The 21018-nt window shown below is 29.7% G+C and overlaps 3 protein-coding genes and 1 non-coding gene across 6 annotated transcripts in view; 2 read left to right on the forward strand and 2 right to left on the reverse strand.

Annotated features, from left to right (window-relative positions):
* The window catches only part of LOC108345400 (uncharacterized), a 7357-nt gene extending 1309 nt beyond the window's left edge, over positions 1 to 6048 (forward strand). The window contains exon 2 of the mRNA XM_017584000.2: positions 5416 to 6048. Coding sequence (XP_017439489.1) covers positions 5439 to 5930 — 492 coding nt within the window. The 5' untranslated portion in view covers positions 5416 to 5438 and the 3' untranslated portion in view covers positions 5931 to 6048. The remainder of the gene's footprint in view (positions 1 to 5415) is intronic.
* A 3590-nt stretch (positions 6049 to 9638) lies between these two features.
* LOC108345668 (universal stress protein A-like protein) lies at positions 9639 to 12262 on the forward strand. The gene is made up of 4 exons (XM_017584328.2): positions 9639 to 9975; positions 11030 to 11151; positions 11665 to 11783; positions 11901 to 12262. The coding sequence occupies exons 1-4, from the start codon at positions 9798 to 9800 to the stop codon at positions 12007 to 12009; spliced, it is 528 nt and encodes a 175-aa protein (XP_017439817.1). The 5' UTR covers positions 9639 to 9797; the 3' UTR covers positions 12010 to 12262.
* A 228-nt stretch (positions 12263 to 12490) lies between these two features.
* Positions 12491 to 17176, reverse strand: LOC108345667 (uncharacterized). 3 transcript variants are annotated; one of them, XM_017584326.2, is made up of 3 exons: positions 17088 to 17176; positions 16861 to 16950; positions 12491 to 16553 (listed from the first exon to the last, which is right to left on the reverse strand). In XM_017584326.2, exon 3 carries the CDS (start codon positions 16510 to 16512, stop codon positions 12724 to 12726), a length of 3789 nt encoding a protein of 1262 aa, XP_017439815.1. In that variant the 5' UTR covers positions 16513 to 16553; positions 16861 to 16950; positions 17088 to 17176; the 3' UTR covers positions 12491 to 12723. The 3 variants fall into 3 exon arrangements, with proteins under 3 accessions (XP_017439815.1, XP_017439816.1, XP_017439813.1); XM_017584327.2 differs by lacking the exon at positions 17088 to 17176 and having other exon boundaries at positions 12491 to 15320; positions 15393 to 16553; positions 16861 to 16987; XM_017584324.2 differs by lacking the exon at positions 17088 to 17176 and having other exon boundaries at positions 16861 to 16987.
* Positions 17177 to 20738: 3562 nt separating this feature from the next.
* Positions 20739 to 20810, reverse strand: TRNAP-UGG (transfer RNA proline (anticodon UGG)). Its single transcript has one exon. It is a non-coding gene; the product is annotated as a tRNA-Pro (tRNA).
* Between the last annotated feature and the right edge of the window lie 208 nt (positions 20811 to 21018).

A 21018-nucleotide genomic window follows, 5' to 3' on the forward strand; every position in this document is an offset into this window, starting at 1 on the left:
TTTAATTTTTCAAACTTTAAATTTTATTAATTTTAATTTAATAAACTTTTAAAATTACTAAAGACTATCTCATTCTTGTTAGTCAGATAACAATATAACATACATTCTTGTTTTAAGAATAGAGATACAGTTTAATTATCTTTTAACTTCTAAAATTTGAACTAATTTCGATTTTTATTAGAAAAATGAACTTGTGGTCTTTAAAGTTCATTTTCAGACCATTTTCAATTTCTAAACAAGAGTTTGAAGCTATTATTATAATAATATTGTTTTGAAATCAAAATATTGAATCATTTTTTTATCTAGGAAACTAAAACTGGATTAACTTTTAATTTCACAAACTAAAATATAAAAATAAATTTACTGAATATATGAAACATGTAACTATTTAATTTAATCATAGTAAGATTAGAATTAATATATATATATATATATATATATATATATATATATATATATATATATATATATATATATTAAGTTTACTGGCAGATGCAGATCTCTTGGGAGAACTATACATTAAATTAAAATTTTCAGGCCACATATTTATTATTTATTATTTTATAAATTTAATGAGTTTTTTAACTGCTCCATATAGAAGAGCAAACTCCAATAGAAATCTTGAGAGAGTATATGTCTTTCACTAGATGTAATAATATTATAAATTAATCACTCATTCATTTTTCTCATCCATTTTACTTCATTACCATTTTTATTAATTTCTCATTTTATTTCTTTCTTCTTCCACTAAATCACTTCAAGATAGAGTTACATCTACAATTTCACATACCTTAATTGTCAACAAATATGTGACTATATATATTTTCCATATATTTATTACTTAATAATTATTATTTGCAATTTTTATTAAGTTTTTTTTTTCTTTTACCGATTCATCAAACGTGTAAATTTTCTTTTTCTCTTACTTTTTGTTGTAAGGGCAATTATATTTAGCTAAATACATTAGGGTGAGTTTACTTTGAAAAAAAATCACTAAATAACAATCAATTTCTAAGATTAAAAATAATTAAATTAAAATATTGACCATATTAAATACTATTCTATTAATTAAAAATTATTAATATTTAAATAATTTTTAGTAAAAAATTATACTTAATTTATAAATTAAACTATAATTTGATTTCTAGCTATTAAGGTTTTAATAACTACTTATATTATAGTTGATTCTAAATTCACATATTAATTATAATGTTTTATTAATAATAGAGTTTATTTTAAATATTAATACATTTTGTTCATAAAATAGTATCTAAGTTAATTAATATAATGATTATTATTATTTATATCTTGGTAGCTATTTAATAACTTTAGTGTAGTGGTTGATTCAAATAATTAAATTTCCTACAAGTGATTTTAGAAAGCATTTTTCTTAGGTCTCATGATGAAAACCACTAATTTCTTAGAAAATCATCCACAATGCATATTTTTCCAAATTAGCAAAATCTAACCTTTCTGTCTTTAACTACAACTTAAACTCTTTTTTTTTTTTACATTCTAAAATGCATGTATAAAAACTTAAACAACTCATTCCTATTTAATACTAACAAACAAGTCAAAAGTAGCCTAATTTAATTCACTTTTAAAATTTAATACTATAAACAACTATTGAACTCTTCAATTCACTTATGTCAAGTTTGAAACATATTTTCCCACTATTTGGTTCACATAATCTCTTCAATTAATCATTTTTCTATTGCTTTTGTTATTCAAAACTCAACATGAATATATTTAAGATGTAAAATTTACACCCATCAACAAATTTAGATAGCAATTATTAGCTCTAAAACATCCAAAAAGATAGCAATTTAGATAGTAATCGTTGCATTTGATTGATTATTTTGAGTAAATAACTTCTTAGAAGCATGGCGATGCTTGCTAATATCCTTAGGAAATTCGTGAGTTTACACTTATTTTCAAGAATTATATTTTGATATATAATAATAATGCGATGCCATCAACATTGATCATGTTATAAACTTAAAGATGATATGCATTAATTAAATAAATAAATAACATGTGGTCAATTAGTAACCTTTTTCAATACATTTCACGAGATCAATTAAATTATCAATTAATTTTTAACACGTCTTCAAAAATTATCAACACCCTCTTACATATAGACCCATTCATAGCAATAAGTTAAATGAATTCCATCTTTTAAGTAAAATTTTATATTTAAGTAAAAAATTTACACTAAATACTCAAAAAATCCACAACATTATACATGAACTGAAACAAAACAAGTAAGTAAAAGAAACTTTTTTTTTTCTTATTTCAAATATTTACTTTATTTTTTTACATTTTTCTAAATATACAATTAGTTTAGATCAATAATGGTCATCACTTTGCTCTTCCTATATATTTATCATATTGTTCTAGATCAAGAATCCACGTGAATGAGAATCTTTGTGCCAGTTATAGTGTTTTTGTCTTCTGAGAAACATAGTCTTAAACCATATACAAATCTCTTTCTTTCTTCTTCTTTTGTTAAATACATTTTCTTCACTTCTAACATGATTTATTTATTTATTTATTTATTTCAATTACTTTATTTCAAATTGCAATTTTTGTATGACATATATGTCACACATGTTGACTAGGGTTTCTTATTTTCCCTTCTCATCTCAATCTCAAAGCAAAAAGAAACTGAGTGACCTTTCAAGAATTAGGCAATTGATGGGATTTTACCTTTTTCTCTGCCATTTCCATTCACATTAAGTTGCAATTGGGCATGAAAAAAATTCAATTTTTTTACTTCTTTCTATGTCCATATAATATGAATCATTCAAGATGCTTTATAATAATAATAATAAATAATAATAAGGCATAAAACAAGAGTCTGCACAGTGCATATAGACAAGAGTAGCAGTTTCAAACTCAAACCAAAATAGGAATGAGAGATAAATTAATTGTTCTGTTTCATCACAATCACATAAAGTATAACTTTTTTATTTTAGGTAAAAACATGTTATCACCACAGTGAGTTTCCTAATTTACCCTTTTCGTCTATTTCATTTCATACATTTTTAAATAATTTTAGGTATTTTAAAAAAATAAAATTGATTAACCCTCTAGTTTGAAATGAGTTTTTTGTTTTTAATTTATTTTTATAGAAATTGCATCAATATTTGTATTTACAACAGGTAAAAATAATTATTTATCGAGAGCATCATATTATTTTAATAAAATTATTTCAACAAGTAACATATTCATTATTGTGTTTCATCTGTGTAGAAATCACATTGTTAAAGAATTGATTCCATTTTTCTTTCTTCTGTACCTGCAATGGCTATAACAAGTGCACAACAGAGGTGAAATTCCCTATTTTTCACCTAGAGCAAAAAGTTTCACTCACCAGCAAAAGCTAAAGTGCTCATGCACTTTTAATTTGTTTTTTAAAAAGTATATTTTGCACATGTTTTACAATAAATATTTTTCATAAAATCCTTTTTTTTTTGGAATATCATGAGATTGAATTTTTCAATGTTTGAATTTTGTGTGTAAAAAAAAATGTACTGACTTTATTCCTTTGATTGAGCTAACTTTGGAAGTAGCAATTTTTACTCCATTGGATTGACCACATTCATTGAGGCACTTGAGTGGTGCTATAATATTCTGAATGGGAAAATGTGCACTGAATCTAGTGGTTTAAAATGTGTAATTAACAAAAAAACATTGTATTTTTAATAAAAGGTTTATTGTATTAATTACATTCTAAAAAAGTTTATGTATAAAGTTAATTTTACTTTCATCTCTAAAATATTTGCTTTAATTGGAGTCTTATTTTCAATAACTATTTTTTATTAGTATTGATACCAAACCCTAATGAAGAGTTTAAGTAAAAAGAAAATGCTTAAACTTTTAGTTTGAAAATGGTAAACATGGATAAAGCAGTTCCATTTTCATCTGAATAAGAACATTATTCAAAGGGACTGTGCAACACAACTTCACACAACACAAGTACCAAGTCACTGTATCCTTAAACCAAGAACACTACTCAACTATTTCAACCCTCTGCATGTTTCACTAAATATAGCACAAATGCACCAACCTCTCCCTCTCATTTATGATTTCTGTGGATGGATTCATATAAATCTTATAATTCAAATCTAACTTTTCTTTTATTTCTAGGTAAGAGTGGTACATGTTAGTGAGATGAGATTATATTTAATGTATTTTTATAAGCACTTCTATATGAAGAAAATAATGAAATAATTTTTTTTATAGACTTAAAAAAAACTGTATTTTTTAGGAAAATTAGCATGAGAAGGGTTGTACGAAGTAACTTATTACAATTTTTGAAAAAAAAAGTTATTTTATTTTAATTCTTCTTATTTTTCTTTTCTTGAAATGGTAATGAAAAAATGTTCTAAACATGGCCATATTAATAATCTTTAAGAGTTATGTTTAGCAGCAATGCATATTTTTTTTATATTCTTTTTACTATTAGTTAAATTTTAATAAAAGCTTTTTTAAATCACAAGCCAACCCTTTTAAATATGAGCACGTTTTAATTGTTTTCTAATAATCCATTGAAAAATAAACAATAGAATGAATAAAACTGTGTATACGGATAGCAATATCGTTTTGTTTTTTATTGGATTTAATATATTTTTAGTTTCTAAATATAATGTGATTTGATTTTGATTTCTATTTAAAACTTTAATCATGTTAGATATTTGTATTTTAAAAATGCATGGAGTATTTTTCCTCTAAAAGCATTAATTGGTTTTTGACATACAAATGACAAATCACCTTGTATATAATTTATAAATTTTTCTTTTTGTCAACGTTTTAAAAGATTATCGTGAGTCATCGTTTATCACTAAAAATATCATTAATATATTTGGATGAGAAAGATTATATCTATATTTTTTTAAGTAGAAAGATTAAATTTTTGAAATATATACGAAAATCAAAATTATGTTAAAAGATTAAAAACATAGTTAATCTCTTTTCTTCAATTAGAGCATACTATTTATGTGTACCAATTTTGTATTATAAAAAATAAAAAAAAAATGTTGGAATACATTTAAAGTAGTCATTATAAAAGTCAACAAATGGTATATGTGAGTGGATCACAGTGACAATGTATTCTATTTTAAATCACCAAATTAAATGAAACCACAGTGTTCATTAACAAATTCTACCAAGAATTTTAAACTTTTTTGGAAATCTAAACAAACAATAAAATAATACATTAAATGCATGAAGATCACATGTACGTATTTTATACGTACATACACATACACATATAAATATATGTACACAGCCTATGAACAATGAGAGAAGAAACATTGTGATGGTAATGTATTGAGAATAATACTATTGAACTGTTGAGTGAGTGAGTGAGTGATTGGAAGAATAAAAGGGGTTTCTTGCATTGCATTGCAGGGTAGAATAACAGCACATTGAGAATGAAGAAGAAGAAGAATCATGGCGAGAAGAAGAACGATGGTGTGGAGAAGAAGCCACGTGGAAGGTTCGTGAAGGAGGAGGAGGAAGAGGAAGGTGGTGGGGAAATGATCAGGTGTTCGGGTAAGCATTGTGAGTCAAGCTGCGGCGGATATATAGCTGATTGTGTTGCAGTGTGTTGCTGTCCCTGTGCTGTGCTGCATTGCTGTGTTCTTGCTCTTGTCAAAGGGCCTTTTCTTGTGGGGAGAAAGTGTTTGAGGTTGGGAAAGAAGAAGGGCAAGAAGAAGAACAAGAACAAGAAAAAGGGACATGAATATGATGATGATGATGATGATGAAGAAAAAGTGAAGGAGAATGTTTCTGGTTCTGATGTTGTTTTGGAAATGGATAGTGTCACTGTCAATGCTGGTTTTGATGCAGAGAAAGTTTGGAGGGAGCTTTATCAGATTGGCCATTTGGATTTTGGGAGGGTTTCTTCCTCACATGATGATTAGTATTCATTACCATTCACTCAATCATGGAAAAGATTGCTCTTGTTCGTCATCTGGTAAATTTGATCAGTTTTAGGATTCAACAAAATTTTCATCTTTATATATATATATATATATATATATATATATATATATATATATATATATATATATATATCTATATATATATATATATATATCTATATATATATATATATATATATAGATATAGATCAAAGTTTTCTTTTTAGTTCTTTTTTTTCGACAAAAAGTGTATCTCTTTGTAGTTCATCATTTATGAAATAAGGATTGCATGCTATGTGTTAATGTGATGAAGGAACTGGAAGAGTTGGAAAGAGATGATCTTGTTTTGAAGAAGTAAAAGGGTATTATTGTGTTATCTCATAAGGGTCTAAAAGGTTGTTTTTGCCCTAATTTTTGGGAGGTTGAAAAATGTAGTTATGGTAGATTTCTCCCACACAGAATGAATTATTAGGGATTGCGTTGAAGACAGGTGCTTTTAACTTTGATCCGTGACCTTTGTCTATACATTGTTGTCTTGGTTTTGTGCATGGGATCTTTAGAGCAAAGGGCGATGTAACATTTTGTAAGTAGTACAATTAGGTCTTTTTGAGACACATTTTGTTTTGCAGTCTAATTGAGATTGTGTTTGGGATGAGATCCAATAAAATTTGGAGTTAGACCTGTCAAGTCAACTGTTACAGGTTCCATGTGTTAGGTGTAGTTTAACCTTCTCTATTCACTCATTGCAAACTTTTTTGAGATATTATTTTTCTAATTTAATGCTTTATCTATAAATGGTAGTAGTGTTTGCATGGTAATATACCCTTTTGAGTGCATGCTTTGATAAGGTTTGTAAAATTAACTTTGTGTTAGGTATGTTTAAAAAATTTAAGTGTGAAGGTACTTCTTATAAATAAAGAGAAAGATCTTTAAATTATTAAGATGTTAAATATATTTTAAAAATTTAAGAGAGTCTAATTCTTAAAGTAAAGAAAAAGACTCATAAATTTATTATTAAAAGTGATGACAATTATTTATGTAAATTTAGATTCATATGATTTATTGTTGTGTTTCATTAAATCCTTTGCCTATCAAAATATAAGTTTGTAATCTAGTAAATTTACAAAAGCAACCCAAATCTTGATTCTTTGTAGACAAAAATTCAATGTGTAAATGTGTTCTTCAAAATAACCAAACTTGTCAAGAAAAGTTAGAGTTTTTCAACATCCCAAATGAAATATATGCCGAATCTCATCTTCCCTTGATCAAGTTTAGCTGGAATTGTTAGATTATGCCAAGTTTCTTGTGAATGATTTGTGATAGTTAACGTTAAGAAATTGAAATAATGGTAAAGAGGGATATAATGACAAGAAATGAAGAAATGAGAAGAGTAAAGTGAGATTGATTTATATTTCCTTTTGAGAAAGTTAAATTTGAAGGAGAAATGATTCTGTAGCTGTCTCTTACTGAGAAGGTGATAGAGTAATGCATTAAATTATTGGGGGCAACATAGTAAAAAGGGGAAGAAAATAAGGTAATGTACTGGCATGTTTTATGAAGAGGGCATGTCTAGAACTCAAAATGGAAAATAGGATGTCCCAGATTTTGAGTCAAGGAGGCACCTTGTCAAAGACAAGTGATGTACAAGTCAGAACAATGTTTGGTCCTTAACAACACAACCCTAAACCTACATGTTCTCCTATTGGCCCCATGCCACATCCTTCTCCACCATCTTCCACACTCTTCAATAATGGGAACAAACAACAATTGCTCTTCCTAGTCATTGTGTAAAAATTAGAAAATTAGACTAATGATTATTTCACACATCTAAATTTTTTACATTCATTTGATATTATTTTTTCTTACATTTTACTCTCTCTTTTTTAAAAAAAAATTACAAAAGTTTACATTTTTATGATCATTTTATTCTTGTACTCTGTGTCAAATGAATGTAAAAACGTGTTGTGATATCATTACTCTAAAAATTAATATTTCTTTCAATGTCTAAAAATCTTACAATGATGAGAAGTCAAGGTCTAAAACATAAAACAAATTAAATAATTATTTATCTTTTTATTTTTTAAAGATAAAATTATGATGATATTCGTATTTTTAAAATAGACAATATCTTAAATATATGGTGATTGACCGTAATAATGTTACTTGATAAACTTTGAATCAAAATTTTCAACACAATTTCTTTAACTTTCCCAAAGTTTATCAAATTCTTCTAAATAACTTTAAATACACATTTTTTTTTCTAAAACATAAAATGTTTCACTATTTGTTTAATATCAAATACAACTTTAAAAGATTGATTTAGTACCAAGAGACTCCTATAATAAAAATAATGATGCCAAAATTTAATAAGTGAACTTTAAACTTAGGATTATATTAGTTTCTAACAGTTTTTACAATGAAATTTATTTTTAGTTTTATATTATAAATTTATTTTATCTTTAATCAACACCAAATTAAAAAAAAAAAACCCTCCTACAATAATAATAATAATAATAATAATAATAATAATAATAATAATAATAATATCAACGTAGTACAATTTGAAATATAAATACTTCATTGGATTCCTTTCAACACAGTTTGTAGTACAATAATCTTTCCCACATTTTCTCATAGAAACGTTAACTTTTTAATTCTTAAAAATACTTAATTTCTAGTAATAAAAGTAAAAACAACAGGTATACGACAGTTTTATGAAATCTATCAATAAAATAATCAATTTTTTGTAATTTTTGATTTATATAGTATGATAATTAACTTGATAAAATTTTATAATTAAAGAAATCAATTATCAAAATTTTCATTTTTATCATTCATCAAAATATATGGTCATATTAATTCTGGTCATTCCAAGGAGGGATTTTGCAGATAACAAGATATAATCAATAAATGGTAGTTTTATAGGAAACTGTTTTTGTTATTAATAAATAGAATAGGGAAACAAAGTCCTAATACGCGATGTATTTGTTAGATGTGTTTATAAAAAAATTAAGTAATAAGAATGTAAATTTTAACTATTAATACAGCAAGTATAAATACTTTACATTTTTCACATGACTATAAATTATTTTGGATATAATTTTCCAAATAACTATCATAAACTCAGTTTTATTGTATATAATATATACTATGCCTACATACATGATATCCTAAACAAGGTTACTTTAATTAATCTGTAAAATAATTAATTTGACTTTTATATTAGTCGCAAAGTATTGTATTATTATAATACAACATGCATTAATTAAACTATGTTTCGTTGATATGCTCAACGATAGTTAACGTAATCGTGTTAAACTTATTCTTTTGTCAAAGAAAACATTTTAAATATTTGCGTTGAATATGTTATTTTTCTTTCAAATAGTTGGAGCTATTTTTGTGGGTTATTTTTATACTGTTTTAATTTTTTAAATCAAAAATTAGAAATAATTTATAAAAATAACTATTAATAATGTAGGTTTTAAAAATTAAAAGGAGGTATTTTAGGAAAAAACATGTAAAATTTACCTTTAAGTTTTGTCCTTTTAACTCTTTGCATGTGATTTTGTGAAAGTTGTCGTTTTGCTCTGTTCTCGATGTTTCGGGCCCCGGCCCAGGAATAAAAGAAAGGACAGCACGACTCGTGGCCCAGGGCCCAGGGCCCACTATCATTCGTACATGAAAACGACGCACCGTTTTTGAAGTAGGGGTCCACGCGTAGTTTAGCAAACTCAGGTTGAGATTGACTAACCTACACAGGGGTGGTTAATCACGCTGGCGCCTCAGGGGTCGTTCAATATAAGCGCGAGGTCAAAGTAGAAGGAGAGAGCGAAGCGAGTTGAAGTGAGTTGAAGCGAGTTGACTCAGATGGGAGACGAGGTGACTCGGGTAATGGTGGCGGTGAACGAGTCTAGCATCAAGGGTTACCCTCACCCTTCGATCAGCAGCAGAGGGGCTTTCGAATGGACCATCAACAAGATTGTTCGTAGCAACGTTTCTGCTTTCAACCTTTTCTTTCTTCACGTTCAAGTTCCTGATGAAGATGGTTCTCTCTCTCACTCTCTATTTTTTAATTGTTCTTTGCTGATTGTATGAAGATTGTTATGTTAGTGGTGGTTCGATGTAAGTGATTCCTATAATTTCTGTTAGAGTGGGTCCAATATTGGTGAAATTGAACCTTTGCTAATTTGATTTTGAGTGAGATTGATTTTTAAGTGTGTGATTTGCTTTAATTTGAAGTTAGTAGTAAAACTCAATACAAAAAGTTCTTGTTTGAATGTGAAACCTAATTAAAGTGTTTTTAACTCAAAATCAATTCTTCAACTTAGGACCGATCATGTGAGCATTTAGTTAAAATCATTTAGTTGTAGATTTTAGTGTATGTTTCGATTAAAATTTGTGAACTTAAGTTTGGGTGAAACTTGAGTTTGCAAAAAGTGACTCAAGTTTTGCTTCTACGAAACTGAGTTTCCAACAAAAAGATTGACGTGTGATCGAATTTTTAGGGTAATCGAACATGTTATGAAATTTAGTCATTGTCAAAGACGTTGGAAACCCCAAACCAGTTATTTGAAAAAAAGTTTTATGAAATTTAATTTACTCTCCGAATTGAGTTGTGAAATTAGTTAATTCAGTAGATGTTTAGTGATGTAGATAGATGTTACATCACACCACCATGTAGGCACAGGGTTGTTTTAGTTTGATCAGTGATTTCAATGTGGAGTCTTGAGTATGCGAGGGTTGGATGGAGGCATGTTAATTATTCAGAAAAAGAAAACATAATGATTCTACCTGACTTGAGTGATTATTTCTTGGGCGGGATAGATTAAAAAGGAAAGATGTTCATTCATCAAAGGTTGATTTCTAGCTCTAACTTTTTTATGTGTAAAAGGAAAAAGATTGTGCCCTTATTTTACTCAGTATAGATTGAGTTTGAGAACTTTATGATGATAATTAGTGGTGTTTTGTGATTTGTTTGGTCATTTTTCTTTGAATTTGGAGCTAATGAAGTGGGCATTTATGTTTTGTTGTACTGGGAGAAGTGAAAGGAGCGTGTAATCTGATGATGCTGCTGCTCTTATTCTCTTTTTTTTTGCTAGGTTTTGATGAAACAGACAGTATTTACGCATCACCTGAAGATTTTAAGAACATGAAGCAGAGAGATAGAATTAGAGGGATTCATCTGCTGGAATACTTTGTCAACAGGTGTCACGACATTGGGGTAATGGTTTTCTATTGAACCCCCGCATGCTCTAGTCCTTGTCTTCTTTCCTAGATTACATGCTAAGTGAAATGGGTTTCAAAATTATCACTGTAAAATATCTTTAGGCAGCCATCCAACATGAACATATGATGACCTAAAAAATGATCAAATCTGATTAGGTATTACGTAAATTTATTTTATTCAGTGACGGTGTGCATGATAAAGAATAAACTATCAATTTTGTCTTTGAATTATTACTTTTTTTCTTCAGTAATTGCTATGGTATTGAAATTTCTTTAAGTAATCCCTAAGAATTGAATGTCATTCATCACTTTAGTCCCTTAGTGGTATTTTAGGGTTCAACAACCAATATTTATCATGATTTTTAGTACTTTTAGGATTACTTGAGTTGTTTATTTTACTTTATGGATAATTTAAGGAAGATATTACAACTTAAGGGCTGAAATTGATTATTTATTAGATCTATTTATAATACTCTTCTCCGCAAGCTAAATGTTGATGTATTTATAGGTGGTCTGCCAAGCATGGATAATGCAGGGTGATCCCAAAGAAGTAATATGTCATGAAGTGCAACGACTAAGGCCAGACTTTCTGGTTGTGGGCAGCCGAGGTCTTGGCCCTTTTCAAAAGTATGCCCCAATCGCTTATTTGTTAGAAATACTGAGATTTGAAGTGCATTAAAGTTCCTAGAATTTAATTTAGTTTGAGATGTGTTGTTGAGGAATCATGTTTAACGTTTTCTGCAGGGTTTTTGTTGGCACTGTGAGTGAATTTTGTTGGAAGCATGCTGAATGCCCTGTGATTACTATCAAACGCAAACCTGATGAAACTCCCCAGGACCCTGTTGATGACTGATATTTTGATACACCAGACATTGAAGATAGATTACCTATGCGTATTTGGTGATAAGAAAAAAAAAATGAATACCATTCAAGATTAAGTAGTAGGAACAACAGCAGAAAATCCTACTTTTGGTGCTTCTTTGCCCTTGTTCCTTTTATCTTCTGTGTTCATAAGTGTTTGTAATTCTGTAAGTTGGATGCTGTTATATTACTCTTAGATGTGATGCAGGCATTATTTTACCAAAAGCCATAATCCTTTTCTTCAATGGATTGAGTAAAAGTAACGTCGGACCTCACGTGTCTCGACTTTTTATTATAAACCATTTGTTAAAATATGATACAGATGGTTGGGTTTCAAATAACAGCTTGACAATCTAATGAAAATTTTGCATCAGAACATTCCAAGCTTCTGTCAATTACCAACACACTTCATAAAAAGTGTCGAACCATAGATATATTTAAAACGAAAATAATCAGAACGGAATAGAATAACCTTTTTATAAGAAAAAGCTGTTTGATTATTACTACCATGAGAATGAAAAGTCTAAAGATGTCGATGTCCATAAAATTAAATACCAAATGTCATGACCCGCATCAAACTATACCAACTAACTTTATGTAATAAAGCTAGGCCAAGGTCAACCCAAAAAGGGGCCTCAGACAACGACAAAACCAAAAAGAAGGGCATATAGTCACAAAACCTACCCTAATCATTGCTAAATAATGACTAAAACAGAGAAGCTTCAACCATTTGGTTGACATCCTCCAGAAGAGCCTTCACCTCACTCTGTAGTTTAGCCATCAAATCGGGAGATTTGTCACCTGATGCTTCCAGAATCAAAGTCAGACCTTGAAGCTTCTTCTGGATAAAGATCAATCTGGATGCTTCACCACCCTGTGACAGTGAAACTGATGGTGGTGTAGCTGCTAGCAAAGGCGTGTTCTTTGATCTTTCACCATCTTGTCCATACTCGAGCTGAAAAGTGACATCAGAAGATCCAAAAGGGTTATTGCTTTTAGAATGGTTGAAGGCGTTTTCAGCTTCAAAACTTCTCAGGAAGGACACTCTAGCTGTGTAGTCATTGTAGAGCATATCTGTTTCTGCTTCATTCAGAGCTCCAAACTTACTATACACTGAGATAAGGTCAGATCTTGAAGGCATAGATGTTCCTGGGCAAAATGAAACAACAAGAACCGCCCCTTCAGCATTTTCATCAGCCCCCTTCTTACCTGAAGCAGTTTCCTTTCTTTTCTTCTTTGTCCCAGATTTTTGTTTCACTGATGGTATATGAGCCTCTTTCAACACTCCATCTTCTTCAGATTCTGGCTTCTTTCTTTTCCTTCCAGGCTCATTCTTCTCGTACACATCAAGTAAAGATCCTTCAGAATATAATGAACTTCTAAAGACAAAAGTGAAGTCAACAAATTGGTCAAGAGAAGTGCCTTCCCTACGAATTTGAGGACTAATAGCTGCATTACGGACTTGGAACAGAACTTCCTCCACAGGAGCCTGGATTTTCTCTGGATCAATAACCATTTTCCCATCATCTTCTTCAGTTTGGTAATTTGAGCTATCAAAAAACCTCCCCATATAAACTGGAGGATATTGCAGAACAGCAGCCACTGCACTTGTCTGTGATGCTTTAACTTTTCTGGATACTGTAAAGGATTCTGCTTCCATACTTTCCTCCCTTTGCCCCCTGATTGGAGTAGTGAAAGGAGGGGACAAGTACTTACTTTTCTTCCTTTCTCTAGACAAACTACCCTTCCTGCTTCGTTCTTCGCTCTTCCCTTCATCTAAAACTTCTTTCTTCTCCTTTGACCGCAGCCATGAGCCAATGCTACCACTGTTTTCCTTGGCAGAATGTTCAGCACTTGACACATCTTCATCAGTGTCTACAAGCAGCAACTCTTTTTTCTTCTGAACAGGTTTAGATGCCATACCATCCTCACCACCTTTTCTCTTCTTTCCACCATTTGAGCCAATTGCTTCCACCCCCCTACTTGCTGTATGAACATCTTTGTCCTCCCTCATAATTTCAGCAATGCTTTTCTGCTTTCTTACATGGTTCGATATGCTCCCTGAAAGCCCTGGAGAATGACCCAACTCATCAAATGGTCCTTGGGTCGGGGCTTCCACAGTACTTTTACTGTTCTCCACAGCAACTGTTTCATCCATTAGACTATCTCCAACTCCAGGCACCAGCTGGGTATCCATAAAATCAGGTAATTTATGCCCTTTTGACAGATAATATGCAGAAAGTCGAGCCTTCAAGATCTCCAGCTCCATAATACTACTACCACTATCAATAATTCTTGCAATTCGATTCACATGAGAAAGTAATTCTGCTGGCTCAAATTGACTATATAAAAGTCTATCTATGCCAGTTTCTGGCACAACAACTCCTTCCTTGATTCCAGAATTTTTCTCCAAGAGGACAATAGATTCAGATTCAGAACCTTTTTTTTGGTCAACAACTAAACGACTCAGCTTCATAGACAGAAGCCTTCCGACCTCACTTGCAGCTTCTTGCACAGCATTGGCAAAATCGATGCAGCTACTCTGTTTAACCATATCATCAAAGTTATCCTCAAAACGCTTTAACTGTGATGGATGACACCATGCAAAGGTTCCATGCCCAAAGTAGGTAACCAGAAGTCTGTTCTTTTGTTTCAGCTTCAATGCGTCGTCAGATGCATCAGATGGGTCATAAATTCGGCCAGGCCACCAAAGTTTACTATCAGCTTGACCCCAAACAAAATCACCAACAGCAAAACCATACCCTTCATCGCTCAAGTCCTCCACGTCTACATCCATGTTCTCACTTGTCTCTGCAATTGGAACCTCTATAGTCACAATGTTCTCAGAACAATCTTTGTCTTTTTCTACCTCTTCACTGTCTCCCCCGTCTTTTGCTTCCTCAACACCAACCACTTTTGAACCATCCACACTCAAAACAGCCGCATCTTCTGCTCTATTCTCAGAAGTAATAGTCACAATGTTCCCACCACATTCTGCTTTCTTTCCTTTGCCTTCACACTCCTCCACTGTTTTGTCATATGCACCAAGACCTACCACACTATCCCCACTAAAGTCAGCAGCTTTTCCAACTTCATTCTGAGAAGCAAGAGTCACAACATTCCCATCACAGTCTTCACCTAATGTATCTTTCCCACCAATATTTGTCAAATTATCCACCCTTAAAGCAGAAGCTTCTGCAACTTTACTCTCAGAAGCAACAGCAACAATGTCTCCATCACAGTCTTTGTCTTTGCCTTCCTCTTCACGTGTATTCTCTTCTCTTCTGTCTTGTCCTCCAATTCCTGCAAAACTATCAACACTCAAAACAGCATCTTCTGATACTCTACTCCCAGAAGTAATGGTCACAACATTACCATCACGGTCTTGGTCTCCACCTTCCTCTTCACTGATATCCTTTTCTCTTTTGTCTTCCCTGCCAAGTCCTACAAAAATACCCACACCAGAAACAGCAGCTTCTGCTAGCCTACTATCAGAAGTCACAGACACAACATTCCCATCACAGTCTCCATCTCCACTTTCCCCTTCACCCATATCTTCTTCTCTAGCATCTTCCTTGCCCACAATCAAAACAGCAGCTTCTGCTGGACCACTCTCAGAAGTAGTAATCACATCATTCCCATCACAATCTTCATCTTTACCTTCCTCTTCTCTTCTGCCTTGCCCATCAAACCCAACCACAATGTTCCCATCATCGTCTTTATCTTTCTCTTCGATCATATCCTCTTCTCTTCTGTCACAACCATCAACTCCTAACAAACTATGCACACTCATGACAGCAGCTACCCCCCCTCTACTCTCAGTATCAATACCCCCAATGTTCACATCACAGTCTTCAACTTCCTTCCTATCTATTGTGCGTTCAGCACCAGCCCCTACCACACTATCCCCACTCAAAACAGCTACTTCTACTACTCTACTCTCCGAACCAAGAGTGACATTATCGACATCACAATCTTCATATTTTCCTTCCTCACCACTCCTACCTCCATCACTTCCATGTTCTCCACCATCCCCAACCGATCCATCCAAACTCAAAACAGCAGTCTCTTCCATCTCAGAAGCAAACATATAGTCCATCTTCTCAGATGCATAATCATAGTCCAGCTTCTCAGTTCCACCACTAGAAAACACAGTGCTCATATCACTTTCTTGCATTCCCAACCAAGAGGTCACCCCATTCACCTCAGAATCAGCCAAAACTTGACAATCATTTCCACTCACAACCGAAACCTTGGCCTCCAATACATTACTATTATTGACAACATTAACAACCCCTTCATCACCCAAACCTTGGTTTTCAATGCTAGAAAAACCATCCCCATTCACAGCAACCCCACCGCATCCCTCCTCACTTCTCAAACCCCCAACATCTTCCCTAGCCTCCTTCGCCTGCTCTGAACCTCGAACCACGCTCCCACTTTCTTGCACAGGAGATGAACCCAGTACCATGCTGTCGCTATCATCCGTGCCCATTTGAAAAAGATCAAATTTTTCCCAACAAAAATCAACCTACTCTGAAAAAAAGCACACCAAAAGACATGTTAAAAAAAACCGCAATCATTACACGTCTACATTTCTACACACTCACATTTCTAGGGCTTTAGGTTACAAGGAATGAAAGAAAGAATGTAAATAACTCAAAATGGGGATTTAGAACTTAGAAGCAAGAACCATAATACCCACTAAAGAAAAACAACAATAAATTATTACCAAACAACAAAAGGAACAGACAAAGAAAAAAAAACAGTAAAACCTTTAGTGTAGTAAATTTTTTTAATACGATCAAAAGAAGGGACAATAAATATAAAGAGAAGAGAATACCTGAAGAATGAAAAAGGGTAGTTTAGTTAGTGTAGCATGCTTTATACTTGTGCCCTCAACCAGAAAGAATCCTTAATACCCCGTATTGACCTGAGAAAGAAGAATGAAATTGTGGGGTATTATAAATTTGAAAAAAACATATATAAATATTGAAACTTTATCCTTCAAGAAATAAAAATAATCAAGTAATTTTAAAAAAAAAGTACAAGTACTGCAATGAAAGCTACATTATTAAGTAGAGTGAGAGAGGTATAGTAGAGAGGGAAATTTTCTAGTTATGGAATGTGTTTGAAAATATCGAGGATTCTCGAGATGGTGACAGATTAAGTTCATTGGCATTTTTTTTATTTATTTCTTGGTACTGTTGATTTTCATTATTGCTGCACAAGACTCAACGAAATATTACAGATGGTGGAATGAGTGAGGGATGAGATTGTCTTTGTCACAGAACCAGAATGATATTTTAACCTTTCATGGTGTGCTGTGTTGCGTTCAGACAGAGAGAGAGAAACAGAGAGAAACTCGCGAGAGTACACAACAAAAACACTACACGCTTTATTTTCACGCCATGTTTGTCCTCACACGGAGGGAATGTGAAAAAAATGGTTATTTTGCTGTAAAATGTAAATTTAAATAAAATTAACCTTTTTGAAAATAATTTTAATTCATGAATATGAATAAAAAATATATTTTAAATAATTATCAATTATTATTGTTTTCCTTGGAAAATTATTTATTTTGATTGCCTGATATAAAAAGTATTCAAATAAAATCACTAAGAATACGTTATATAAGTTGATAATTAAAATAATTGTAGTGATTATTCATTATATATCAGTTGTAGATTATATGTATAATGAATATAAGTTTTTTTTTTCATTCTCAATTAATATCATTTAAGACAACTTGATCAAAAACATTAGTATGTGGTATTGTCTGTTTTTTACCAATTTCATTTATAAAAATTATTTTTTTATCTGTTTCGCTCCAAGTCGGATATCAAAAATAAAAATATCTTTGAATTTTTTATATACATATATAGTGATGAATATTTATAAATATTTTTTAATTTAAAAAAAATAAAATATAAACTTATATAAATATAATAGTTTTCAATGTATAATTTAAGTAAAAGTATTGAATCAAATAATAATGAAAATAAATTTAATCTTTTTTAAAACATTTAAATTAGTTGAATCACATAATATAAGTTTTAAGAAAAGATAATCTTCCTAAAAAGAACTACAACTTCATATGTTAAAAAATACTTGAATAAAAACTATTAATTATAATTTGTGAGTACCGTGATACTCATACATTTTACAGTTTCAAATAAGCTTTAACATACAAGACAAAAATTCATTTTTAAATTTGTAATATCATTTAATAAGCAGAAAAGTAAAGTTGAGAATTTTAAGGAAAATTATGACATAGCATATTAAAACATTCTTTACAATGTATGTTAGATTTAGTGACAATACTACTACAAAGTATAAAAATATGTTAGTATAGTATGTGAAAGTGAATTAATAGAATATCAAACACCTAACAAATATTTGATATATAATGAAAAATAACTTTATTATAACTTTTAATAATTTTATTCAATATTTATTTACAACTTCAATAAATTTTATTTAACAGAGAAAATATACAAGAATAAAAAGAGAAAAAAATATTATTCTTTAATTATAATCTAATTCTTTTTTCTATCTTTTTATTTAACCAATAACATAAAACCAAATCACTATGCAATTTCCACATCATTACACATTATATTTTTATATCAAACTCACTTGTTCTTATTTAATTATTTTATCTTAACCAAACAACATATGTTTTTTACTTATGTACTCTATTTATATGCTCCAATTTTAATTTTTTGCCCAACTAAATTTTATCAAACACAAAAAGGTAGATACATACAAGAAGAAAGAAATAACGAATAAATAAAGTCAATTTGTAGGTTATTTAATTATAAAAAAATAAGAAAAATTATATTAAAATTTATAAATATAAATAAAAAATTATAAATCTTATTTAATATGAAATTTATCAACAATACTACAAAGAAATATGTTAGCATAGTATGTAAAAATCAATTAAGAGAATATTAAAACCTAACAAATATTTGACACATAATAGACAATAACTTCATTACAGCTTTTAACAATTTTATTCAATATTTTTTTACAACTTGAACAAATCTTATTTAATAAGTAAAATACATGAAAATAAAAAGAGAAAAAGTATATATTTTTTAATTATATATAATCTATTTTTCTCTTATATTTTTATGTCAAACCCACGTGTTCTTATTTAATTGTTTTATCTAAACTCCTTATCTACTATATTTATATGCTCTAGTTTTTATTTTTTGTCTAACTAAATTTTATCAAACACAAGGAATTGGATACATAAGGAAGAAAGAAGTAGCCAAAAAATAAAGTGAATTTATAAGTTGTTTAATTATAAAGAAAAAAATTGTGAAAAAAATATATTAAAATTTATTCCAAGGTTTTTCAATTCACTAAAGGGATGAAGGTTAACAATACACCGTATCCCTAACTTATAATCTTATTATAATCAAAATCTATAAACACAAAAACCAATGATATATATAACTATTAAAAAAAGAAAGACAATCAATTATGATATGTTGAATTGAAATTAATAAGCAATTAACAAATGAAGAAAATCGATTTAGGATTTATCAAAATCAATTATGAAAAAAATGATAAAAATATATATAAAAGATTATGATGTTAATGAATTATTAGATAGAAGATTAGCATATGATTCTTATTTATTTACCTGTGTACGAAAGAAGTGGCCTGAGAAAACGAGAGCAACTCGACGGAGAGAAAAACACAAAGTGTAATGAAAGGATTAATCTAGATATTAACATAATACCTTACTTTCACTTTTTATATTTTTTCTTTATTTCTTTATATTTTCTTTATTATTTATTTCATCTTTAGTCAACCATGTTTATTTAAATATTTTTTTTCTCCTTTGTTTCTCAATTTTCATATTATTTATCCACTGCCAATTAAAGTAATAAATAAGGAACGAATGAAAGTTTTAGTGAATTTCATGTAAACAATTTTTATTTTCGTTTTGAAAATAAAATAAAAGATAAAAACATGTGAAATTGAATTTACAATACAAAATTATCATTGATTTAATAATTGAACAAACTTTATTTTCTATTTTAGTCCCTCCTAGATTTTTATGTAATATTTTGATTTCATCCATCATCTAATTGCAAATAAGAATTAATAAATGTATTCTTTTTTTACTCAAAGCTTACAAACTTTTGAATTTTTCTTTTAATCCTTAATTTTTTTTCTTTTCATTCCAGTCCCAATGAAATATTTATTTATATTTCACTCTTTGCAGTTTTTTCTTTTCCTGTAACATTATTTTAACACCCATTTTTTAATTAATATTTTATTTAGTTGTTGATGTTTCTGAGATAAAAAATATTTCTTTTATGATTCAACATCCTAATTTTATGTCATCTAAACATGCTTCAATAATAAACATTTTTTAAATCATAAAGTTTGACTTTTAAATAGCTTGAACTTTTCTTATAGTAACTGACCATATTCCCCTTATTATGTGGTAAAAGAACCAAAACTCATGAATTTGTTTATATTCATGACTAGAAAATACAACAATTAAATGACATTAAATTCAGCAAATTCAACCCTAGAACGCTCCACCTAATCCTATCAACTTTTAAACTTTTTTAAAAAATGAGTTAGTGCAAAAATTAGCAATAAAATAACAATACATGAGCCAAACTTCATGGATTAAAATGCAAATTGAAAACTTAAAAATATGAAAATGGAAAATAATAAAAGAAAAATTATGGGGCATTCCGAGAATCGAACTCGGGACCTCTCGCACCCAAAGCGGGAATCATACCACTAGACCAAATGCCCTTTCCATAATTGTTTTGATTTTAATTATATCTAACTAATAACATATTATATCTTTTGCCACATATACAAGTCTTAATAAACCCTTTCAATTCTGGTAGAAATATAACTTTTTAAGAAAATATATTAAAATTATTTTATTGTTAATTTATATTTCCTCATCAAGGCAAATGTTTTTTTTTCTTTTTTTTACATTACAGTTTTATTTTAA

The sequence above is a fragment of the Vigna angularis genome, chromosome 8, assembly GCF_016808095.1.
Source record: "Vigna angularis cultivar LongXiaoDou No.4 chromosome 8, ASM1680809v1, whole genome shotgun sequence".
In the NCBI taxonomy this organism is placed as follows: Eukaryota; Viridiplantae; Streptophyta; class Magnoliopsida; order Fabales; family Fabaceae; genus Vigna; species Vigna angularis.

Excerpts from the sequence above, each read along its gene's own strand:
- LOC108345668 (XM_017584328.2), top strand. The coding sequence starts at position 9,798 with ATGGGAGACGAGGTGACTCGGGTAATGGTGGCGGTGAACGAGTCTAGC. Across the intron at positions 9,976-11,029 it reads TCAAGTTCCTGATGAAGATG|GTTTTGATGAAACAGACAGT; the intron begins GTTCTCTCTCTC and ends TTTTTTTGCTAG. Across the intron at positions 11,152-11,664 it reads ACAGGTGTCACGACATTGGG|GTGGTCTGCCAAGCATGGAT; the intron begins GTAATGGTTTTC and ends ATGTATTTATAG.
- LOC108345667 (XM_017584326.2), bottom strand. The coding sequence starts at position 16,512 with ATGGGCACGGATGATAGCGACAGCATGGTACTGGGTTCATCTCCTGTG.